This window comes from Podarcis gaigeae (genome assembly GCF_964106915.1).
Source record: "Podarcis gaigeae genome assembly, chromosome: Z".
Lineage (NCBI taxonomy): Eukaryota > Metazoa > Chordata > Lepidosauria > Squamata > Lacertidae > Podarcis > Podarcis gaigeae.
The window spans coordinates 19,365,206-19,388,050 of record NC_139691.1 but is presented as its reverse complement, the minus strand read 5'-3'; the positions used below and the strand labels follow the sequence as shown (position 1 = coordinate 19,388,050).

The 22,845-nt window shown below is 45.1% G+C and overlaps 1 protein-coding gene across 2 annotated transcripts in view; it reads right to left on the bottom strand.

The window, feature by feature from the left end:
- LOC310836672 (gamma-aminobutyric acid receptor subunit gamma-4) overlaps positions 1–22,845 on the bottom strand; it is a 41,368-nt gene that overhangs the window by 10,080 nt on the left and 8,443 nt on the right. For both annotated transcript variants that reach the window (XM_083722347.1, XM_083722346.1), the window contains exons 2-5: positions 17,363–17,514; positions 15,321–15,388; positions 3,516–3,736; positions 2,998–3,080 (exon numbers count right to left, since the gene is read on the bottom strand). In XM_083722347.1, coding sequence (XP_083578473.1) covers positions 2,998–3,080; positions 3,516–3,736; positions 15,321–15,388; positions 17,363–17,514 — 524 coding nt within the window. The remainder of the gene's footprint in view (positions 1–2,997; positions 3,081–3,515; positions 3,737–15,320; positions 15,389–17,362; positions 17,515–22,845) is intronic.

Below are 22,845 nucleotides of genomic sequence, written 5' to 3'. Positions count from 1 at the left end.
GCTAAAGTGGTACCTCAGTTTCAGGTTAAGAATAGACCTCCAGAACGAATTAAATTCGTAACCCGAGGTACTACAGCCCTCCCTCTGCCCAGGGATCGGGGCACAAGCCCCTTCCCTCAGGCTGCAAATGCTTTGGGTGCCTCGCTCAGCTTTGTCTCCGACTGCTGGAGAATAATAACTGCCAGCCATGTTGCTACCCAAGGCCCCTCAACTGGGACACAGACTGTGGGCAAGACATGCAATCTGCCCCTCAGCCATGACAGCCTACCCTCCTCAGCTTGAAAGGACTCGTGACCTGTTCACCCTTGTCAGGCAAGCAAGAGATACAAAAGCCCCTATATCCTCTGACCAGGAGGCCTTCCCCACCATTCTCTCAGCACCTGGTAAGATCCAAACAGGTCTTATGCTGCTGGGATTTATACTTGTTTACTACCAAAAATCTGACACAGATACAAGGGCTGCTCAGAAAGAGGAATGTTGGCGTGATGTGGTCTTTCTCTCAAGGAAGAGAAGGAGGAAGGGAGGGAGGGAGAAGGGGAGAGAGAGATGGCTTTGAAGCCATGTTTGCCCTTTCTGGAACATTACTGGCCACAGACAGGTGTTTAGCTGACCTTCTGGCTTGGAATGAAAGGACACGACAGCATCTGGGACTTTGGACCCTGTTTGATCAACAATGGGCATGCAAAACTTTCCATTGCTAGTCCAAGCTGACACCCTGCTGGCTGTGACAGAGCAAAGACTTTGCAAGCCAATTAGCACATTTTTGGAAGTGTGTCTGACCCATGTGTGCCCTCTAACCTCAACAGACAACTAGTCATATTCTGGATGGTCTCAGGGGGCTTGACAGCACAGGTTCTTATAGACAGCATCCATCATTGTTCCACACATTGTTCCACACACACATACACACACACACACAACAAACAAGGGTCTGAATCTGAGGGGGTATGGAGCTTCCGCACAGCAAGAGCACATATGTATTCAGGGAAGAGTCTCAATTTCTGAGTCCCTCCATAGGCATAAATAACATCCCCTCCCCCAGCAGTCTCACCATCAGAGTGGAAATGAGTTTCTATAAGGTTCGAGTCAAGCATCAGGGCCACATGAGAAGCTATGAGGTGGGATTAGCATAGGGCCACCACTGGGCCCCATCTGTAGAGTTTCTGCATGTGCAAACCCTCCCCCCCTTCCCGGTACTCCCTGCTTCTCCCTGTGTTTAGGAAGTGAGGATGTGGCAGAGGAGGCAGGCAAAGCAGAAATGGGGACTCCTGCGAGCTGCCAGCTGCAGCTGTCTCTAGCATCCTGGTTTTCCTCTGCAAATTGAAACGTCAAAACTGTTTCAAAGCAGCGATCTTGATGCCTATATATGATAAATCCTCCCGGGGTGGTGGGAGATACCTCGTAGCATAGCTAAACTATGTTTATAATTAATTGCCAGGCATGCGTGGCGTGTACTGTTAATTAGCTAAGATGCAGAGGAGATGGGGACAGGCTGGGAGGGACTGCTCAGAGCCACGTGGGTGGGCAACAGGGAGAGGGAGGAGGCTGTGCACAGGATCTGTAGCAGTGACATGACAGTCGGTGGCAGGCTGAAGGGCTGGTGCAGTCCAGGAAACAGCAGCAGCACCAGCCAGAAAGCAAACAAATGAACAGGCTGAAGGCGGGGAGCGGGAGGGGGTTTGTAAGGCGACTGTCCCATTAAAAAGGCAGGGAGGGAAGGAAGGAAGGAAGGAAGGAAGGAAGGAAGGAAGGAAGGAAGGAAGGAAGGAAGGAAGGAGCAGCATGATGGCGTCCTCTTTGGCTCCCATCCATACTCAGAGCCACTAAATCAGAATCTGAGTCTATGGGCTGAAAGGGGCTTTGTGTGTTTGGAAGCACATGATGGCCACTGTGAGAGAGAAAGAGACAGACAGACAGAGAGAGCTGTCATTGCCTCAATCTACAAAGAAAAGGACTCCATGGGCCACGGCGAGGGAGGGAGGCTGCTGTGAGGACTGCGCCCACACAGAATTTACAGGGATCTGGGGAAGAAGGAAGAACATAAGAAGATTCTGCTGAGTCAGGCCAAAAGGGGCAACCTAATCATAGAATGGTAGAGTTGGAAGGGACCTTGAGGGTCATCTAGACCAACTCTCTGCAATGCAGGAATCTCAACTAAAGCATCCATGACAGATGGTCATCTAACCTCTGCTTAAAAACCTCCAAGGAAGGAGACTTCACCACCTCCCAAGGGAGTTCGTTCCCCAGTCAAACAGCTCTTGCTGTCAGAAAGTTCTTCCTGGTGGTTGATTTGGAATCTCCTTGAATGCATTGGTTTGGGTCCTACCCTCCTGAGTAGGAGAAAACAACCTTACTTCATCTTCCATGGTGGCAGCTCTTTAGATATTTGAAGATGGCTATCATATCTTCTCTCTGTCTCCTCTTATCCAAGCTAAACATACTCAGCTCCCTCAACCATTCCTCATAAGGCTTGGTTTCCAGACCCTTGACCATCTTGGTCACCCTCCTCTGCATACATTCTAGCTTGTCAACATCTTTGTTAAATTGTGGCACCCAAAACTGGATGTGGTCTAGGTGTAGTCTAACCTAGGCAGAACAGAGTGGTACTATCATGTCCCTTGACCTGGGCACTAGACTTCTGTTGATGTTGCCTAGAATAGCATTGGCTTTTTTGCTGCTGCATCACACTGTTGACTCATGTTAAGCTTGTGGTCTTCTGGGACCCCCATTTCTTAGACACAACAGCCTCCACTGTATCTTGATTTTCAATGGAAACTCAACCCTGGATGAGCACATGGAACGCCCTGGATTCTCGTGCACTGCTCAGCAGAGATTGGAAGTGTCATGCAACCTCTGCAACAACAATATTTGCTTGGTGATTGACGTGGAGTGTTCTAGTTCCATGCACAGCCTCTTTTGTGGGGCAGGTTTAGCATCTTTTTGCCCTACCATTCAGTCCCATAGCCCTGTCATGACATCTATGCAACCAGTACTCACAGCTGGAGAAGACCAGAGGGCAGGAGTGGGTATCCATTGGGAAGTTCTGCAGCTGGAGGAGGCACTCAGCTTCAATGGTCAACCTGGAGAGGAGATGGGGATGGGGAATACTGGTTGGACACCTGCTGCAGAAGTACAACTAACCTTGTATGAACATCAATACTTCTGGAGCCTCTCTGTAGCATTTTAGCATCCCCTCAAAAGGTGTGTCAGAAGCCACCTGAGGCCACCAAACCCACATCTAGGCCCATTTCATGATCCATTTATTTCATTCTAAGGCTGGATGTCTCCTTCCCTCTATGATCCAGTCTGAAAGCAAATGGAACTGGGTCCATTCTGCATGAAGAGACCAGTTGGATGGTCTCTTTGTAGGTGAAAGCCAGGGAGAGACAACCACAAAACCACTTGTGATGTGACCCCACCCCCAATCGTTCCTGAATTTGCTTATTTTTTGCTGCCCTTCTCTCCCCTGACTCTTTCATCCCTGTTGAATGATTGCCTGGGAGCCAGGGGTTTACCTGAGCGTATAGAGGACTTTCCCATCATTCCAGATCCGGAGCAGCTGGTTGGGGGTGGTGATCCAGTGGGAGTCAGCCCTCTTAGAGTTCCTGAAAAAGGTGTCTGGGATCCAAATCCGGCTCACCATATTGGTGTTGAGGGTGAGAGCTTTGAGGGTGCTGTTGAAGCGAAGGCGCCGGTCATACCACGTTTGGGCGAAGAATATGTCAATGGTGTATTCCTGTGAGAGGCACAAAAAAACATTATCCACAGCCTGCATAAAACTGAGACCTGCAGCTCTTCACCCTGATGGGTGGCATTTGGTGAAGATCATTATTAGCATTTGTATTGCAGAGGGTTGGACTAGATGACTCTCAGGGGTCCCTTAAGTGGCTTTTCAGGGTGATGCACATCAAGGAATGATAAAAGGTTCCATTGACTGTACAATCACTTGCTCAGGATCACATGAGTAATGAACCCCCTTAAGGAAAGGAAGCAGTGAAGAGATGAGTTTCCAAGGTCCTTTGCACTGAAGGGCAAGTAACTCAGAAAGGGGCTCCATAACTGTGAGGCTCCACATATTGTCAGGAAAGCATTGTTCAATGTCTGGGTCAGATATAAAGATTTTTTGGAGAATAAAACCCCAAGGTGGCTCTCACCTATGGAGGCTAAGGCCTTGAAAAAATCTAATATGAGATCGAATTGGCCAAAATATTGGGAAATTTTGGAACAGGAGGGAGACAAACTGAAATTGCAGAGTTATGAGAAACTTAAAGATAAGGTGCAGGATTGGTTACATTATTTCCAAGTAAGAGAGGCCTATAATTCGGACAGGAAAAACGGTTTCCAGGTGGAAAAATCGAAGTTGGAAACAGAATTGTTAGAACCCAGTGCTAAGATATTGTCGAGAATGTATAATCTGCTGTTGAAATGGAATACTGAGGACGAAACGGTTAAATCTGCTATGATAAAATGGGCACAAGATATTGGTCATAACATTATGTTTGCTGACTGGGAACGGTTGTGGACCACCGGTTTGAAATTTATGGCATGTAATGCCTTAAGAGAAAATATTATGAAAATGATTTACAGGTGGTACATGACCCCAGCCAAGCTAGCAAAAATCTATCATTTGCCCGATAATAAATGTTGGAAATGTAAAGAAACGGAAGGAACATTCTTTCATCTTTAGTGGGCCTGCCCAAGGATTAAGGCTTTCTGGGAAATGATATACAATGAACTGAAAAAAGTATTTAAGTTTACTTTCTTAAAGAAACCAGAGGCCTTTCTCCTGGGCATGGTCGGCCAATTGGTGCCAAAGAAGGATAGAACCTTTTTTATGTATGCCACAGCAGCAGCAAGAATACTCATTGCAAAGCACTGGAAGACACAAGATTTACCCACCCTGGAAGAATGGCAGATGCAAGTAATAGACTATATGGAACTGGCAGAAATGACCGGCAGAATCCGAGATCAAGGAGAAGAGCAGGTGGAAGAGGACTGGAAGAAGTTTAAAGTTTATTTACAAAAACATTGTAAAATTTATGAATGCTAAGGGCATTGTAAATGAAATGAAGGGGTTCTAGTGATTAAGATAAATAAGAGTACAAAGGGAAGGATAAAGGATGAATTTGAATAATATGATATTGCTGAATTAATTTTTAAAGTGGAATACAAGAAAGGAAGGCGGGTGGAAGTAAGGAAAATAAGATCTGGAAGGGTATTAATTTGAAAAAGAGCTTTTTTATGCTAAATTTTCTTTTTTATGTTTTTTCTTTTTTATGTTTTTCTGTTTGTATTTTTGATGTATGTTGTTTGATGTTTTTGTGATTTTAGTTAATTTTTTATTATTGTTAATTTTTGTAAAATCTAATAAAATATGATTGTATGCATAACTGTGAGGCTCCTCTCAAGAAGACCCTATCTCTCATACATATTAAGCTATTGATTTTACTGGTAGCAGATCCTCTGAAGCACATGTTAGTCATAGTGTACAGGTAGGGTAACATGGTGGTCCCAAATCTGCGTTATCCAGACTGAGAGATGATCCAAATGCAAAGAATAGCCTTGAAAGGTAGGAGCACTCACTGAGCAGAAGCAGCTCAGTAGCAGTGTAAGCCAGCAGAGGGAGGGCAAGTCTGTCCCTGTGACATCAAAAAAGGGGGCTGTAGAGGGGACAAGTTAGGGTTAGGGCAAGAAGGAAGCCAGTCAAACCAGCTCCCTCCTTCTGAAATGCTTGAAAGTTTGAATAAGGCAGCAAATTGGTGCCATCTATGGGGAGCTATGGGGGGCAGGACCCCCCAATATTTTCAAGGAGGGCCCTAGTCTCTCTCCCCCTCCCCAATTCCACTGTGATTCTCAAAGCATGTGGCAGCGGGAAGCGTCTTCACCCTGGCGTGTCCCTTTGAGGATCACCAGAGTGCCTTCTAGAAAAGTGCTCTGGTAAGCTCCCCAAAGGACACACCAGTTGAAAGCATCTTCGTGCTGGCACATCTTCTGCCAGGGATGCAGTGAAGGTAAGGTGGCTGGTGGTCAGGAGGTGACAGGTGGCAAGCCAAGTCAGCCTGGCTGGGTTGGGGGGCGGAGAGGCACATATGCAACATTATATACACGCAATGGTCCCTTGCAATGTTGGGGGGGGCAACTCAGTGTGCCTGGGTGACAGTTTTGGACAAAATGCTTTTAAAAGAGAAACCTAATATTACAGTTTGAGAAGTTCAGGGTCTCTTTTCAACCTTTTCTTGGCTTCTTTCTTCAACAGCAATGCAGCTCTCCCACATCACTTTACCTTTTTTGTTCCATTCTGTTGACTGTCTTTCTAAACACCCTATTTTCTAGTTTGACATAAAATATTTTCACTCCCTTCCCCTGACAACCTTTCAATCAACCAGAAGGAGAGTACCATCCTCCTTAATTGCCAGGTTCCTGGGCTGAACATTTTGCTCTCCTTTGTAAAAGTAAAACCTTTTCTAACGAACTACTGACACTCCTGTTCTTGTGCAAACTTTCGACCTTCCTGTGAAGGAGAACCAAAGACAAAATGGCTGAAGGTCCTATTCTATCCCACTGCTCCTCACCTCCCATGCCCCAAAGTGGTGCTCATGGGTGTAGCCAATATTTATTTATTTTTTTTTTTTAATATAATTTTTATTAGGGGTTTTTACAGAATAAAGTACAAAAACAATAAACAACCTTGCTTTTAACAGAGTTTCATAACTTCTTTGGACTTCCTCACATCTCCCGCTACCATTTTCATCATCATAGATTTTTTTTTCCATGCAATTTATCATCTAATTTGCAAATTTTATAACCACTTATTTAAATATAATCCTCTGCAAATTAATTTCTCTTAATCTCACTTTACATCCCATTCCGATCCGATTTTGTGGTGGCCAATTATTTATGATCAAACATCCTACTTAACTTCCACCAAATCACAATATTTTTGTAAATAAATCTTAAATTTCCTCCAATCTTCTTCAGCCCTCTCTTCTCCCAGGTCTCGAATTCTGCCAGTCATCTCAGCCAGTTGCATATAGTCCATCAGCTGCATCTGCCATTCTTCCAGAGTGGGTAGATCTTGAGTTTTCCACTTCTTGGCGATAAGTATCCTTGCTGCTGCTGTTGCGTACAAAAAGAGTGTTCGATCCTTCTTTGGCACCATCTGGCCGACAATGCCCAGGAGGAAGGCCTCTGGTTTCTTAAGGAAGGTATACTTAAATACCTTTTTCAGCTCATTATATATCATTTCCCAGAAGACCTTCACCCTGGGACAAGTCCACCAGAGGTGAAAGAATGTTCCTTCATTTTCCTTACATTTCCAACATTTATTGTCTGGCACATGGCATATTTTGGCAAGTTTAACTGGGGTCATGTACCACCTATATATCATTTTCATTACATTTTCCTTCAGAGCATTACATGCCGTGAAGTTCATCCCCGTGGTCCACAACCTTTCCCAATCCTCAAACATAATATTATGCCCAATATCCTGTGCCCACTTTATCATGGCCGACTTAACCATTTCATCTTGTGTGTTCCATTTCAACAGCAAGTTATACATTCTTGAGAGTACTTTAGTCTTAGGTTCTAACAATTCTGTTTCCAACTTCGATTTCTCCACCTGGAATCCTAACTTTTTATCCTTTTTAAAAATTTCTTGAATCTGAGCGTAATGTAACCAGTCTCGCACTTTGTCTTTCATTTTTTCCAAACTCTGCAATTTCCAATTATTTCCCTCTTTCTCTATTATTTCCCAATATTTCGGCCATTTGGCCTCCATATTGGGTCTTTTTCGGGCCTTAGCCTCCAGAGGTGATAGCCATCTTGGAGTTTTATTTTCCAATAGGTCTTTGTATTTTGTCCAGACATTAAACACTGCTTTCCTGACAATATGGTTCTTAAAGGCCTTATTGATCTTAACTTTGTCATACCATAAGTATGCATGCCAACCAAATGCATTGTTAAAACCTTCTAAATCTAACACATCGGTGTCCTCTAGAAGTAGCCAGTCTTTTAGCCAGCAGAAAGCTGCGGCTTCATAGTGCAACCTTAGGTCTGGCAGGGCAAAGCCCCCTCTTTCTTTCGCATCAGTTAATATCTTAAACTTAATTCTGGGCTTTTTGCCCTGCCAGACAAATTTAGAAATATCTCTCTGCCACTTCCTGAAACACTCCGTCTTGTCCACAATTTGCAATGTTTGAAACAAAAACAACATCTTAGGCAATACATTCATCTTAATAGCAGCAATTCGGCCTAACAAAGAAAGCTTCAATTTTGACCAACTGTCCAAGTCTCTCTTAATTTCAGACCAACATTTTTCATAATTATCCTTAAAAAGACTCAGATTTTTTGCTGTTATGTTTACCCCTAGGTACTTTACTTTTTTAACCACAGTTAGTTCTGTTTCTCTCTGAAACCGTTCTGACTCTGCATCTGTCAAATTTTTTCCCAACACCTTAGTTTTCTGTTTATTTAGTTTAAAGCCCGCTACCCGACCAAAGTCCTGAATCAATTGTAACACTCTTTTTGTGCTAGATTCTGGCTCTTGCAATGTCAAAACAAGGTCATCTGCAAATAGCCAATATTTATTTAGGGATGGCAGGCTTTATCTTAGTGGGGGCAAAACTGAGTTATTTGCAACTCAATTGGTCAGTTAGTTATTTTTATTCATTTACAGTGGTACCTCGGGTTAAGTACTTAATTCGTTCCAGAGGTCCGTTCTTAACCTGAAACTGTTCTTAACCTGAAGACCACTTTAGCTAATGGGGCCTCCTGCTGCTGCCACGCTGCCGGAGCCCAATTTCTGTTCTCGTCCTGAAGCAAAGTTCTTAACACAAGGTAATATTTCTGGGTTAGTGGAGTCTGTAACCTGAAGCGTATGTAACCTGAAGCATGTGTAACCTGAGGTACCACTGTACTTGATTGACCCATGGTGGTGCTGCACATTCCCGGCTCTCTAGAGCAAATAATGAAGATAAACCTTGCCTGGTTGGGTTGGGTTCCTTCTAGGTGCTCCCTGGTGGGCAGTTGCTAAACTAATCCTCTCAGTCTCATGCTGGGATGGGCAAAAGGTCCCCATAGTTGCTAAATGTCACATGCTACCTTGTGACAGAAGAATACATCTGTATGGAGGAACCAGAACCCAGGTGCTTCTGCCAAGAACCTTGAGGCTAGCACAGACTATACAGGATCAGAGATGAGGTGTCATTGCTGTCTTTGGCTCAGTCACAAGGCACTTTTCCAAAAAGCAAATTTCTTGGTCACCTGAGGAGCAGGAGGCTGATGCACAGGACTGTCCCACAAGGGCAGTTGGAGAGCAAGAAAATCGCCTTAGATTTTGCAAGGTAGGAGGTTTCTGGAAGTGCAACCTAGAGCATATAGCTCAGGATTCCCTTCCCCTGCTATGAGCTTTGAGAGTTCAGTTCAAAGACATGCTGGGAATATTTCCTGCAGGTAGAGGACACACACAGAGAGAATGGAAGCAATGAAGCAACACAGCCCAGAACAAAGGCCACCTCCTTGCAACTTGTAAGCTTCACTGGGACACAAGTTAAAGACATAGGCAACATCCCAATAGTTTAGTGAATATTTCATGTGTTTCATCATTTAATTCATCTGGATGCCCAAGCCTGCCCAGATGCACTCAAGAAATCTGAAGCACATTACTAAATACAGCCCAGTCAAAACACACAGGGAGGATATGTTGCTGCCTTGGTTCAAGGGCAGCTTCTTTTCTGCTCCCCTCCCCATAAAAAATCAAAACTGTCCTCCCATGTATGTTCCACTCTAACTTTTATGGAAGGGGGCAGTTGAAAAAAACCTGGAGCAACTTTTGGCCCTGGACAATTGTCCCCCATGGCCTGCTATGTGCAATAAATCAGATATTAGCCCCCTGGAAACATAGTGACTGGAGTGGCCTTTGTTTGGCTTTGATGTGGCTGCCCACACAGCTCTTGAATGCTGCTGAGGTACTGCACTAGTACTTTCAGCTGGAAGTGGAATTAAAATGCAAGCTCACACATAGATATAGTGCTGTTTGACCCATCAAACTCAGCACTGCCTGTCTCTATGGGTAAGATCTTATATGCTTCTGTGGGGCTTAAGTCCCATTCCGCTATGGTCCTGTTTCTCACTGTCCCTTTGATAAGCAGTTTCCTCCTTGCTCCTTCCCTTTAAAACACCTAGTTAGTTCCTCTTCCTTTCTAGCCATGTGATTCCTGGGCTGAAAGTTAATTAGTCAGTTTTGGCTTTCAGTTAATTACTGGTTTCCTCACTCCAGCTAGAACAACTTCCTGTTATTTTATTTGTGATTGCTTTTGTTTCAAAGAAGAAACCAGCAATTAAATTCTCCTTTCTTGCTCCTAAGGATCAGGAACTGACCAAGGATTCCACCAGATGGCCTGTCAATTCAGCCTTCATCCTGATTTGCTTGAACAAAGCTTATGTAGTAGTTAGACTATATCCAGTTTTATTGGCTATTCATTCTGATTTCATTACAGGTTGGGTATGCAATGATGAACAATCATCCTAAATTCATCCTGGTTTGCTTGTGGTGGGTTTACACATATTTCTGTCAATGAGTTGTTCATCCCACGATTTCCCCATAACTTTCCAAACTGTAAAAAGTAATTTTTTAAAAGTAGATTTATTGTGCTGTGGTGACAAGAGTGCTTTAATCCACTGTAAACATGCCAATCAAAAAAGTTACAGTGTGCCCTTGAATCCCTCCCTCAAAATAATGACAGACTGGACACACCATAATTATTGTCACTCAAGAAGGTGACAGAACCAGAAGCAACTAAACAGCTGCTCAAAAAGGAAACTTTCACTTAAAGGCACAGTAACCCCGCCAAGCCTCAGTGGAACTTCACCAGTACACACTGGCTATGCTGGTGTTATGACTGCATTCCTTAAGTGAGGAAAGTGCTTCTACAGATCAGGTGTAGAAAATGGCAACAGGAAGAGAACCTCAGAACAATGTCATTGAGGTTCAGTGTCAAGAAATAGTGCCTTCCAGTAGCACCTTAGAGACCAACTAAGTTTGTTATTGTTATGAGCTTTGTGTGCATGCACACTTCTTCAGATACCTAAAGATATATGAAGAAGTGTGCATGCACATGAAAGCTCATACCAATAACAAACTTAGTTGGTCTCTAAGGTGCTACTAGAGGGACACGGGTGGCGCTGTGGTCTAAACCACAGAGCCTAGGACTTGCCGATCAGAAGGTCAGCAATTCGAATCCCCACGACAGGGTGAGCTCCCGTTGCTCCGCCCCTGCTCCTGCCTACCTAGCAGTTTGAAAGCACATCAAAGTGCAAGTAGATAAATAGATACCATTCCGGCGGGATGATAAACAGTGTTTCCGTGTGCTGCTCTGGTTCGCCAGAAGCGGCTTAGTCATGCTGGCCACATGACCCGGAAGCTGTATGCCAGTTCCCTTGGCCAATAAAGCGAGATGAGCGTGGCAACCCCAGAGTCGGTCACGACTGGACCTAAAGGTCAGGGGTCCCCTTTACCTTTACTTAAGGTGCTACTGGAAAGAATTTTTTAATTTTGTTTTGACTATGGCAGACCAACAAGGCTACCTACCTGTAACAAGAAATAGTGCCTGCACTAGACCAGCTGGTTGGTGACATGGAAGCAAAACAATTTTCTCATGGAGAATCTGAATTATTTTAGAGCCTGGCCTGGCTCAGATGAGATTCCCCCCAAAATGGCTCAGTTGTTGCTCTCACTTGTCTCCCTTTTCTTCAGAAAGATTGCAGGACAAACATGACAGCTGCTCTTCCTGTTCTCTTTCTTTTACCTGATGAGACCCTGTTCCTGCTCCAGTAATGGTTGCCATATGGCTTGGAAGCAACATCTGCCACAGACTCTCTGAGAAAGGCTGAACAATCAAACTATCCTAGGCCCCCTGCCCCCAACCTACTGGGGGGATTTGGGAAGAAGGGCTAGATATAAATTAAATAAACAAACAGAATATACACATAATGCAGAATTGCTCATCAACAGGCTTCTTCCACCAATTCTAATGCACATTGCAGTTAAGGTGGCCTTTAAGTAACCCAGCTGCAAAGAGTCAACAGGCATCATACAGTGGCTCAAGTCTTAGCCTTGGGGTCAAATGTGGCTTAGCTTTGATTAACGTTCCTCTTTTGGCCTCTGTTCCTCAACTGCCCATTGGGCCTGTAAGGGGACAGAGAGCCTTTCCAGGAAGGTCAGGGCACCCTCTACCGGCTACAGCAATGAGATGTTTGTCTGCTCCTCCCCATGGACCATTTTTATAGCACACACACCCAGACCACATACAATGAGGCCAGTTATGCTCCTGTAGCACCTCCTGTGGCAACACCACCTCCCAAGCAGGTGCAGCCTGACACTATTAGCAGCAGATCATAATGCCCTAGATGCATATGCTCAGCTCATGACTAGCAGTCCTCACCTAAGAGACCAGGAGAGAACTTGAGCATGACATCAGCCAAGTTCTGCTCAGGATAACACAACATGTCGGTAGTTAAGAAGACAAGGCTTTTGATAGGAAGAAGCTGGAGGCTGTACAGCATAATTATGGGATTGGAGTGTCACCACCACCACTGGGCCACCTGCTCACTGACCTTCCCCTATTCACAGTACTTTAACACACTTCCAATCAAAGTTGGGGAGGGCTGCAGCTGAGCTGGGGTTCTGCCCTCCAACAGGCAAGAAGTGTAGGAGATTTGCAGTCAAAATCTAACAATACATATTCTTGTAATTAGTAAGTCTAGGGGCTAATGACCACAGAACGAAAATTTCTAGGTGGGTAGACTCAGACAACAGGAATGCAATTGGTGGAGAGAGAGGGCTATGCGATGTCATTTCCCCTGTTTCCAGTGGCAGGAAGAAATGAGAGATATAATCCCTTATGCTTCCTGTTGCACACTTTCTCTTTGTTCTTCTGCACCATGTCTTCAATGGAGATGGATATATGTCTATGCTCTCACTGAGTGCAGATTCCATTTTAGAAGTCAGCTATGTATTTTGTAACCTAGAAGTATTTTTACCTGCATTGCTTTTGCTGCTGTTGTTTGCTGAAAATGTGTGCAATACTTTAAGTAAGTAAAGTCTATTTTTAACTTACTTTACAGTGTGGTTTGATTTTTTCACACACACAGTATGGTTTGATTTTTACACACACACACACACACACACACACACATCATTTGTGGTAATTATAGAAGGGGGAGTCAGCTTGCTAAATATAATGAGCTGTATCAACCTTTCCTAAGCTTCTAGTTTTCTGCCAAAGGGTGGTAATCTAAAGCTCCACCCTACTCAGCTTCTAAGTGCAAATGCTAAACTGATTATTCTAAATGTTTAAGTCTCTCACACATAATGGGGGACTGGAAGGATAATTGTAATTAATATATCCTCTCCTACCTACTAAATCCATCCCACAAGAAGAAGATGGGCTATAGTGTCCCTTCTGCTTCTCTGGTCTAGGGGTCATTAGAAAATAAAAGTGCCAGTATCATAATACCATTATTGAAATCTATGGTGCAACCACATTTATTATAGCATGTGAAGTTCTGGTCACCTCACCTCAAAAAGGATACTGTGGACTTGGAAAACATTCAGAAAAGGGCAAGCAAGCAAAATAGTCCAGCAAGATGCTGGAATGACTCTCCTGTGAGGGAAGATTGCAGCATTTGGGAATTTTTAGTTTAATGAAAATGGAATGAAAAGGTGGCATGATAGTTTGTAAAATTATGCATGGCACAAATAAAGTGTATACAGAAAAGTTTTTCTCCCTGTCTCCTGGAGCTCATGGACATCCTACAAAGCTGAGTATTGGGATTCAGGACAGATAAAAGGAAGGACATTTTAGTTAAATTTTGGAGCTTGTCCCCTCAAGAGGCAGCGATGGCCACCAACATGGATGTCATTAAAAGACAACTGGTCAAATTTGTGGAGGAGAGGGCTATTGATGCCTACTAGCCATAATGACTATGTTCTGCTTCCATAGTCAGAGGAAGGAAAGCTTCTGCAAACCAGTTGCTGGAAACCACAGGAGGGCTCTTGGTCTTGTCTTCTAGGCATAGCATCACCCTCATCCGTGGCAGCCAGCCGGAGCTTCTACTCTTCCTCCTCCTCCTAGTTATCAAATTTGTCGTCCAATAATTTAATATTTACATTTTTCTGCTGTCTTAAGAATAGAGTGCTGTCCTTGGTCCTGAAGCCTTACAGCACTTTACAGAATATAAAAAGAGCCTCTTAAAAATTGTTAGTTCAAAGGAAGAGTTTTTGCAGTCTTCGTTCCTTCCTGTGAGCAGGCTTTTCACAAATGAAAGCTGCTGCTCCCCTAGCACAGCGCCCTACCTCTCCTTTCTTAGTATGCATGGCAGCAGCTTCAGCAAAGAGGCACGGCATTATAGCTTTAAAAAGGTTCTTATTATTTGCTGAGGAAATGCTGATGGCTTACTGAAAACACATGTTCAGTGGTTTAACAGGGAAAGGGTCTCTTCACCCCTTTGAATAAGCAATTGGCAATGAAAAAGGGATTAGCTGAGCCTGCTCCAGTGGAAGGCTGAGCAACGATGAGGCCAAGGGTGGAGGGGGAGGAATGATTCTGTGGGGCTGGAAGATTCCTAGTCTCAGCCGACCATATAAGAAAGAGGACAGGGCATGGCCAACTTCAATCCCAGCTGACTTCAGGGGGACTTTGCAGTTAGTAATTCTGGCAGCACTAAATCCCCAACATATTGGTGGTGGGTGGGTGGGGGGTCGTCTCCGTGTGTATATTCTCTGGTGAGTATACAGATGAGATAAGAAGATAGCAACATAAGAATAGTCCTGCTGGATCAGGCCAGTGTCCCACCTAGCCTAGCATCCTGTTATCACAGTGGCCCACTAGATGTCTCAGTGGGAAACCCTCAAGGAGGATTCAAGCACAAGAGCACCCTTCCCTTCTGTGGTTTCCAGAAACTAGGATTCAGAAGCATCACAGCCTCCAACCATGAAGGCAGAACATAGCCGTTTTGGATAGTAGCCACTGATATTTTTCACCTCTTCCAGTAATTTGGAGGATCCTCTGTCAAAGCCATCCAAGTTGGTTGTTATCATTGCCTCCTGTGGAAGCAAGTTCCATAGTTGAACAATGCACTGTATGCAGGATTTAATTTTTTTAATCTATCCTGAATCTTCTAACATTGAGCTTCACTGGATGCCCACAAGTCACTTTCTTTCTTTCTTCTCTCCTTTCCCCTCCCCAACCCACTAATACACATATCTGCCACTCCACATTTCTTCCAGTTTCCACTGTTCTCCCAAAGGGTTCAGCACTCACCATGTGGATCACAGAGACAGGCCCAATGCTGTTTACATAGATGTCCACATCAATGAAAGTGGGTTTGACTGTAAAAGAGACCGCAAAAGAGAAGACAGGTCAGTCATGGGAGAGGGTTATATGCCAAGGGCAGCCACGAGGATAGGTGAGCCCAGTGATTTATGTGTTCCCAAAAGTGCACCCAAAAGTGGCTCTGAAAACAATACGACAATGCAATCCAATGAAATTCAATGGAAATGTGCAGACAGCAAACTTAACAGCAGTAAGAGAAACACAATAATTAAAACTTTTAAAAAATAAATAAATGCCCATGAACACAAATCAGTTTTCTGTGTCTACTTAAAAGTTAGCCATGAAGGGGCCTGGGGCGTCTCTCATTGGGAGGCTGATCCATAATTTGGGTGCCACCCACAGTCAAAAAGTCCACACCTGCTATGCCTGTGCCCAGAACAAGGTTGCCCCAATGATGAGACATGGAGAAGCAGCCACCTCAGATGGCAAAAGATCCCAAGGCAGTACTTTCATGGGCACCCCACCTACCTTGCCTGTGCCACCTGCTTCTGCTGCAACTGGAGAAGTAGCACTGGTGCCAATTTCCTCCAAGATCTCATAGTGGAGGCGATAGGGCAGGCAGTGCAATAGTGGTGTAGCTTGGGAGGGTCTGAGGGGGCTGTCACCCTGGGCACAGTTGGGGGGATCACGTGGTCTGCCCCATCATGATCTGCTGTGTACTCAGCACCCTGAAGCCGAAGGGCACTATGAGAAGGACATAACAAGTCATGGTGTCCTCCCTGTGAGCCAAACAACACTCGTAAAAGCAGTGCTGTGCTCCCAGGGCCCAGGGTGCACACCTGCTCACAGCATGTTTTTGTGAGTCTTGCAAAGCGACACTGGGCCTGTGGGGCACCATGAGTGCACCCTGCTTTGCAGCAGTGGGCAAGGCTCACTCCGGTAGCACGCCCTGCCCATGGCCCTGCACCTTGGAGCACCCTCCGCATGCCCATGCACCCATCCACCCTGAGGGCATGCCACTCCTGGGTGAGGCTTTGCAAGGGATCCTCCTTAAGAAGCTCTTACAAAACCTCATTGCTGAGCAGGAAAGGGGGAGATTAAGCAAAGACTTCTCTTTAAGGAAAGGCTCTTCTTGAATCTCCCCACCTCGCTGGTGGGGGTGGCATGGCTTTGCAAGGACTGCTCCTTGAGGGGAAGCCCTTGCAGAGCCTAACAGCTGCCCATCATGAGGCCAACAGTGGGACAGTTTGCTGCTGGTGCCAAAACACCTCAGGCTGCCCCTGTCCCAGAGGAGAGCACCCTTTAGAGAAGTTCTTGAAAAGGTTCCTTTGGAAGTGGGCAGTTCCTTGCAGCTGAAGCAGCCGAAGCCACTGTCTCAAATTGAACCCAGAAACATTTTAGACTCCAATGCATAATACAATCTGCTCTGCTGCTCCCAGAAAATTCTCTGTCAGCTAAAGTTTCTGGGCTCTCTTGGAAGGGCAGCCTAAGGAGCAAACTAATGCAACTTGTGGCTAACATTTTTTTTTAAGTAGCCACAATAACAAAAAGAAGCAGAAGCAGCAGGTGCGGAGCCCTGATCCAGAAAGTGTTTTCGATCTGGATCAGGAGCATGTGCTAGTTTTTATGCTGAAAATTGTCCCCTGTCTAGCAGTTGGGTAGGGAATTTTTTCCAGTAGAAAACTGGCCTGGGACCCCTCTATGGCTGCTTTTCCTCAAAAGTAAAAGTGGCCAGATTAAGCTGCACCCAGTGTACACCCACCTGCCCACTCAGACTGACTGTAAGTAAGCAAGTGGTAGACTGAGACTGGGGCCGCACCCCTTTTGCTCTCATTGCCCACCCTCTACTACTTTTGCCCTCTGCCTCTACACCCCAGTGCTGCTGGACTTGGGAACCTGGTGCTCAGCATACAAAACATCAGTGCCAGCAATCAATCATGTTCCACGTACTTCCCCTTTCTTTGCAACCTGCACCCCTCAGTCAAGGGTGCCTTCCAGCTGAGGTCTCCCTTGGGAGGAGGAAAACTTACTGCTGATATCGGGGCGCAGCTTGTTGTCATAGTTCTGGAGGAGGGAGTTGAGGATCTGTGTGGCATCCGTCTCCTGGGCTTTGGGGGTCAGGACCCAGGTTTTGTTGGTGTTGCTGAGGTAATCGTAGTCATATTCCTCTGTGCTCTCTGCCCTGCAAGAGAAACAGGAAGTCCATGGCGGAGCGGGCAATGGGAAAAGCATATCTCGATCTCAGACCCTGGAGAGTTGCTGGCAGTCAAAGGAGCTACTCAGGGGCAGGTGGGGGCAGCAGGGGACATTTCTGCCCACCAACACCATCGCAACATTTTGGAGAGGAGGTACCATATTTTTTTGCTCTATAGGACACACCCGACCATAGGATGCGTTCAGTGCATTCAAGGTGCATTCAGTCACCTTCAGTGAAGGCAACCCAAAGCCTCTGGAGCGCAGCGGGAACTTTCAACCTGCTCTTCATGTTCCTTTCGACCTGCTCTCTGGGACTGGCGGTGGGGGGAAGTGCACTTCCCCCCACCGCCAGCCTCAAAGAGCAGGTCGGGGCTGGCGGGGGAAGCCCGGGTTGCCCCCCCCCAGCCCCGTGGACCACACATTCGCTCCGTAAGATGCACAGACATTTCCCCTTAGATTTTAAGAGGAAAAGGTGCGTCTTATGGAGCGAAAAATACGGTATATAACACAACAGGCATACGTGAACCTCAATACAAGTTGATGTGCTATAGCAGTACAAATCAGTATAGGACTATCTGTGTTCCTGGTACTTTACATAGCACAAGAGGAGAACTCCATGTCCCAAGGAGCATACAATCAAAATTCAGCACAGGGAAAAGCAGGAGCAGTTTGGGTGAAAATGGCCAGCAGGGGGTAAAGCAAGAAGCAGTATGCAACTGCGACAGTTTCCCCTGCTTAGGCTTACTCTCAGGGTAAGGAATCATAGGGCATGGGATCCATGCGGTGCTCATTTGAATAAATGCTGTTCAAGTCACTGAAGCAGAGTCCAAATTGTGGGGAAATAAATATACGAATCCCTGTGACCCATGTGTGTGGGGTAAATAACAAAAGAATCAGCTGGGTGCCTGGATTCAACATGTGGGGCTAAACTCACTTTCTTTCTTTTTTTAAAAAAATTCTTTTTATTGAGTTTCTCTTCCAAAAAACCAAAAGAAAAAAACAAATCAACAAATTCAAAAGAAATATCCATACATAGCACAAAAATAACATCCATTACAATTCTTTGTCTTCTTCCTTGAATCTTTATATTTTTAGATATTTAAACCTTTCCTCTACGCACCTATTGACCTCCTTCCCTCCCGATTTCGGACTTCTTAATAAAGATTCTTTCTTTTTTCTGCAGCTATTAATTGTTGTGGCTAAACTCACTTTCTAGTAGGAGAGAGCACCCAGTAGCAGAGTTCAAACTCACAAAAGTTTAGCAGCAGTATAACATGGGAAAATAGGTTCTTAGACCCCTTATCCTGTTTGGTAGTATAAAGAGCTCCCCTCTTTCTATCTCTCCTGCAATGAACAGACCACACACTGTTAAGTACATTTAAAATGCTTTGCTTAAAAGTGTGTGGTCTGTTCATTGCAAGAGAGGTATAAAGAGACTAGCTTGTTCAAAAGGTCAGATTAATGCATTTATCCAAACAGCAGCAAGAAGAACACAGGCAGAATACTTGGGGGGGGGGGGCGGAATACGAAAAGATAGTTTCAAACACATGGTCTGCACTTGGAGTGAAGATTAGACATGTACTTCCTGATAGGATACATGGTGAAAAGGGTGATAAGAAGAAGAGAATGATCCACTTCCTTACTCATTGGAGAATGTGTGTGTGTGTGTGTGTGTGTGTGTGTGTACTAGTTGAGTCTAGGAATCCAACTCTGTGGTTTTAACCCCTTTTCACACTAACTAGCACTCATGCATAGTTATGTTTTACTGCAATTTCCCCCACACATGACATGCTCATGCAGAGATAACTCCTGACAAAAGTGCAGGCTGCAAAGAACCAGGGCTGTAAAGAACTGGAGGCTTGAGTGGCAGGTGCTCTACTACACTAAATCTGTACAGTTCTGGCTATCTCATCTCAAAAAGGAGATTGAAGAGCTGGAAAAGTTTCAGAAAAGGGCAACAATAATGATCAATTAAATGGAGCAACTCCCCTATGTGAAAAGGTTGCAGCATTTGGAGCTTTTTAATTTAGAGAAAAGGCAAGTAAGAGGCAACGTGATAGAAGTTTATAAAATCATGCATGGCATGGAGAAAGTGGACAGAGAAAACTAACCCCCCCCCCCGAAACACTAGAATTTGTGGGCATCAAATGAAGCTGAATGTTGGAAGATTCAGGACAGATAACATGAAGTCCTTCATGCAGCACAGAGTTAAACTATCGAACTCCCTTCCACAAGAGGCAGTCATGGCCACCAACTTGGATGTTCTTAATAAAGGATTAGACAAATTCATAGAGAAAGCTATCCATAGCTACTTCTTCCTCTTACAGGCAGTAATGCTTCGCAACGGCAGCTGCTGGAAACCAGAGGAAGGGAAAGTGCTCTTTTGCTCAGGTCCTGATTGTGGGCTTCTATTTTGAGCATCTGCTTGGCCACTGCAAGAACAGGATGCTGGACTAGATGGGCCCCCTACATCAGGGCTCATCTTATGTTCTTAATGCTCTTTTGAATCCCAGGCAGGAAAACTGAGAGATCATTTCAATATGTGCCATTGGGTAAGTTGGCTGCTGTGATGTGCCCCAGCACACGTACACACACACACACACACACACACACACTGTAATACAATAAGGCTCTGGATTTAAAGACGTGTGCCTCGAGATGCCCCTTCCTCTGCCTGCTTATTGATTCAATTTTAGTGAGAAGTTTACAATCTCCCCTCCCAGCTTCCACTTCCCAGTAATAAGCAGGGGAAGCTCTTCCATCTCCCAGGTGTAATAAGTGATGGCAAAGCTCCTGCAGGCACCAAGCAATTAGGGAGGTGCAGGGGACATGCCTTGTGCCTGTTAATGGAAATGTCACACGCAGCAAACATTTTGCAATCAAGAGCTGAGCAGGCTGGAGGAGATGTTGTGTCAAGACACAGCAATTCAATCTGGCAACTTGTGAAAGGTACAGCCCAGCTCTTGTCTTGCTCAGACAGAATCAAGAGGAAAAGGTATTCATGCCTGACATACTGTAAAACCTGCTTGTCAAAACAAGCACCTCTCTTGACCAGGCAATTCATGAAAAGGCAGCTCAGGTGGGAGAGACCTACTGGAGCACTATCATCCTGTGTGCGTGTGTGCACGCGTGCACACATGCATGCATTCACACACACACACACATTTTATGGTGGGTGTGCATGATGGGCTGTGAGGGGCAGGCAAGCTAAGGGACAGCTTTCTTCCCTGGCCAGGGATGTGTCAGCCATATTAATTAACAGATTCAGAAGAGAAAGATGGATTTTGACATCCCCTCCTTGGGTGATGCTTGACATTATCCCAAAATCAAGCCATGTCAGCAGAGGCCAAGCACACTTGGTTAAAGAAAGAGCACCCAGACCTCAGCTACTGTAGTCAGCTCAGAAGGGGGCAACAAAAACACACCAGATTGGCAGATTCAGAGATTAGTTTCCAGATCTGAATTGTGCTGTTTTTCTGGTCCAGGCACTTCTGAGGAGTTGTGTAAGCTCATCAACTCTGATTGGCAGTCCATGTGGGAAACAATAGTTCAGCCAAAATAAAATTTCATGTGTTGCTAGATAAGCAAAGGCACATGGGGCTCCCCTGTATATTCGTAGAGAGAGCACTCTGTGAGGTCACATCCTCTGCTTATCTTCACAGGGAAAGGTAACCAAAAGAAGAAGAATCCTTACTACTTATGTCCGGCTCGGAGCTCAGTCTTCTTCCCCATGTAACAAAAGAGAGAGGATGCTTGTCTGTGCTCTCCTGAGCACAGACTCCATTTTGATCTCAACCATATATTTTGTAATGTACAAGTAGATTCTGCCTGTCTTGTTTTTTATTGCTGCTCACTGCTCAATCAAATCTGAAGCTTTATGTAAGTAAACAAAAAAAATATTCTTGCATTACAGACTTCTCTGAGTTTGTTTTGTTTAGAGGGATAAAAAGGGGAACATACAATCTGCTGAAGCATCCTGGATATTAATATTAAGGTAAAGCAACCCTTTGTCTCAGGAGTTTCCACATTTTATAATGCAAAGAAATGTCAATTTTAAACTCTGCTTACTAGACATTAAGCTCATACTAGTAAGAGGAGGGATAAATAAGAATATCCTATCCTACACTCCAAATCCATCCAAATCCATCCAACATCCCACAGGCTTACTTTTGTAAGTCTCTTCCCCCCTGGTAGGTACAGAGAACAGGGTCACCTCTCATTTGCATGGGGTGTCAAGATGAAGGGATCGGGGTAGGCTTGGGAGTCATGGGCAGGTGGCACGCCGAATGTCACCACCCCTCAGTGATAACACCCAAGGTGGACCAACCCCACTACTCCCCTTCCTCCGCCCTTGTATGAGGGAAGACAGACAGTGGAGTTGGGGTTGGAAAGGGAGGATTAGCTTGGGGAAATGGAGGCAGAGAACAAGGTGACCTGATAGTTGATTGATAAAACTGTGGGGAGTGGAGGAGATTCTCTCAATGCAGTAATCACTTGAGGACCTCTGATGAAACTTGTTGCCAGTAAGAATGCCCAATAAGATGCCCGTAATGGGAAACCCACTAGCAGGACCCAGGCACAACAGTGACGTCCCCCTCCTGTAGCTTCTAGCAACTGGTAATCTGAAACATCCTTCGACTGTGGAGGCAGAGTAGAGCCATTGTGACAGAAGGTTTAGACTCCAGTTTTTGGGATAAGATTTGTTAGTTTTAAGGTGTTACAAGACCCTTCCTTGCTACTAGAGCAACAAATCTTGGCCTCTACCCTTGAAATGGCTGTCAGCAGAGAACAGATGGAAGGAGAACATCTTCATAATTCACAGACACGGTCCATTGCTGAGATATTGGGATGGCCTGTCATACGGATGATTTTAAAACTCAGAGGTGAACAGCCTAACTTCAATTATCAGGGCAGCCGCCAATCCCCCTATGTAGCAGAACAGCCTGCTGCTGAACACCAGTTGTGGCAGAATACTGAGCTACATGGACCTTGGCTGACTCAGAAAGGTTATGCTTATATTCCAGTGCAAGTCCCCCCCCCCCCAGCTTTGGGGCCTGCTGGAACATATGGAATTCTGAGAGGCTATCGTTTTTGGCACCACTCACAAAATTGCTTTTTCAGGGCAAGGAAAAGGAGGAATATAAAAGCTGGATAGAATCCTCTTTAATTGGCCTGATTTTACATGGGGTTTCCCCAAGCCACCATCCCCATGTGACAGCTGATTCTGAAGTCATCTCTAGCCTACCATAGTTTGGTTGCTCCTTGGGATGTTTGCAAAGGGAGAGGACCATAGTTGATTGACATACTTTGCATGAAG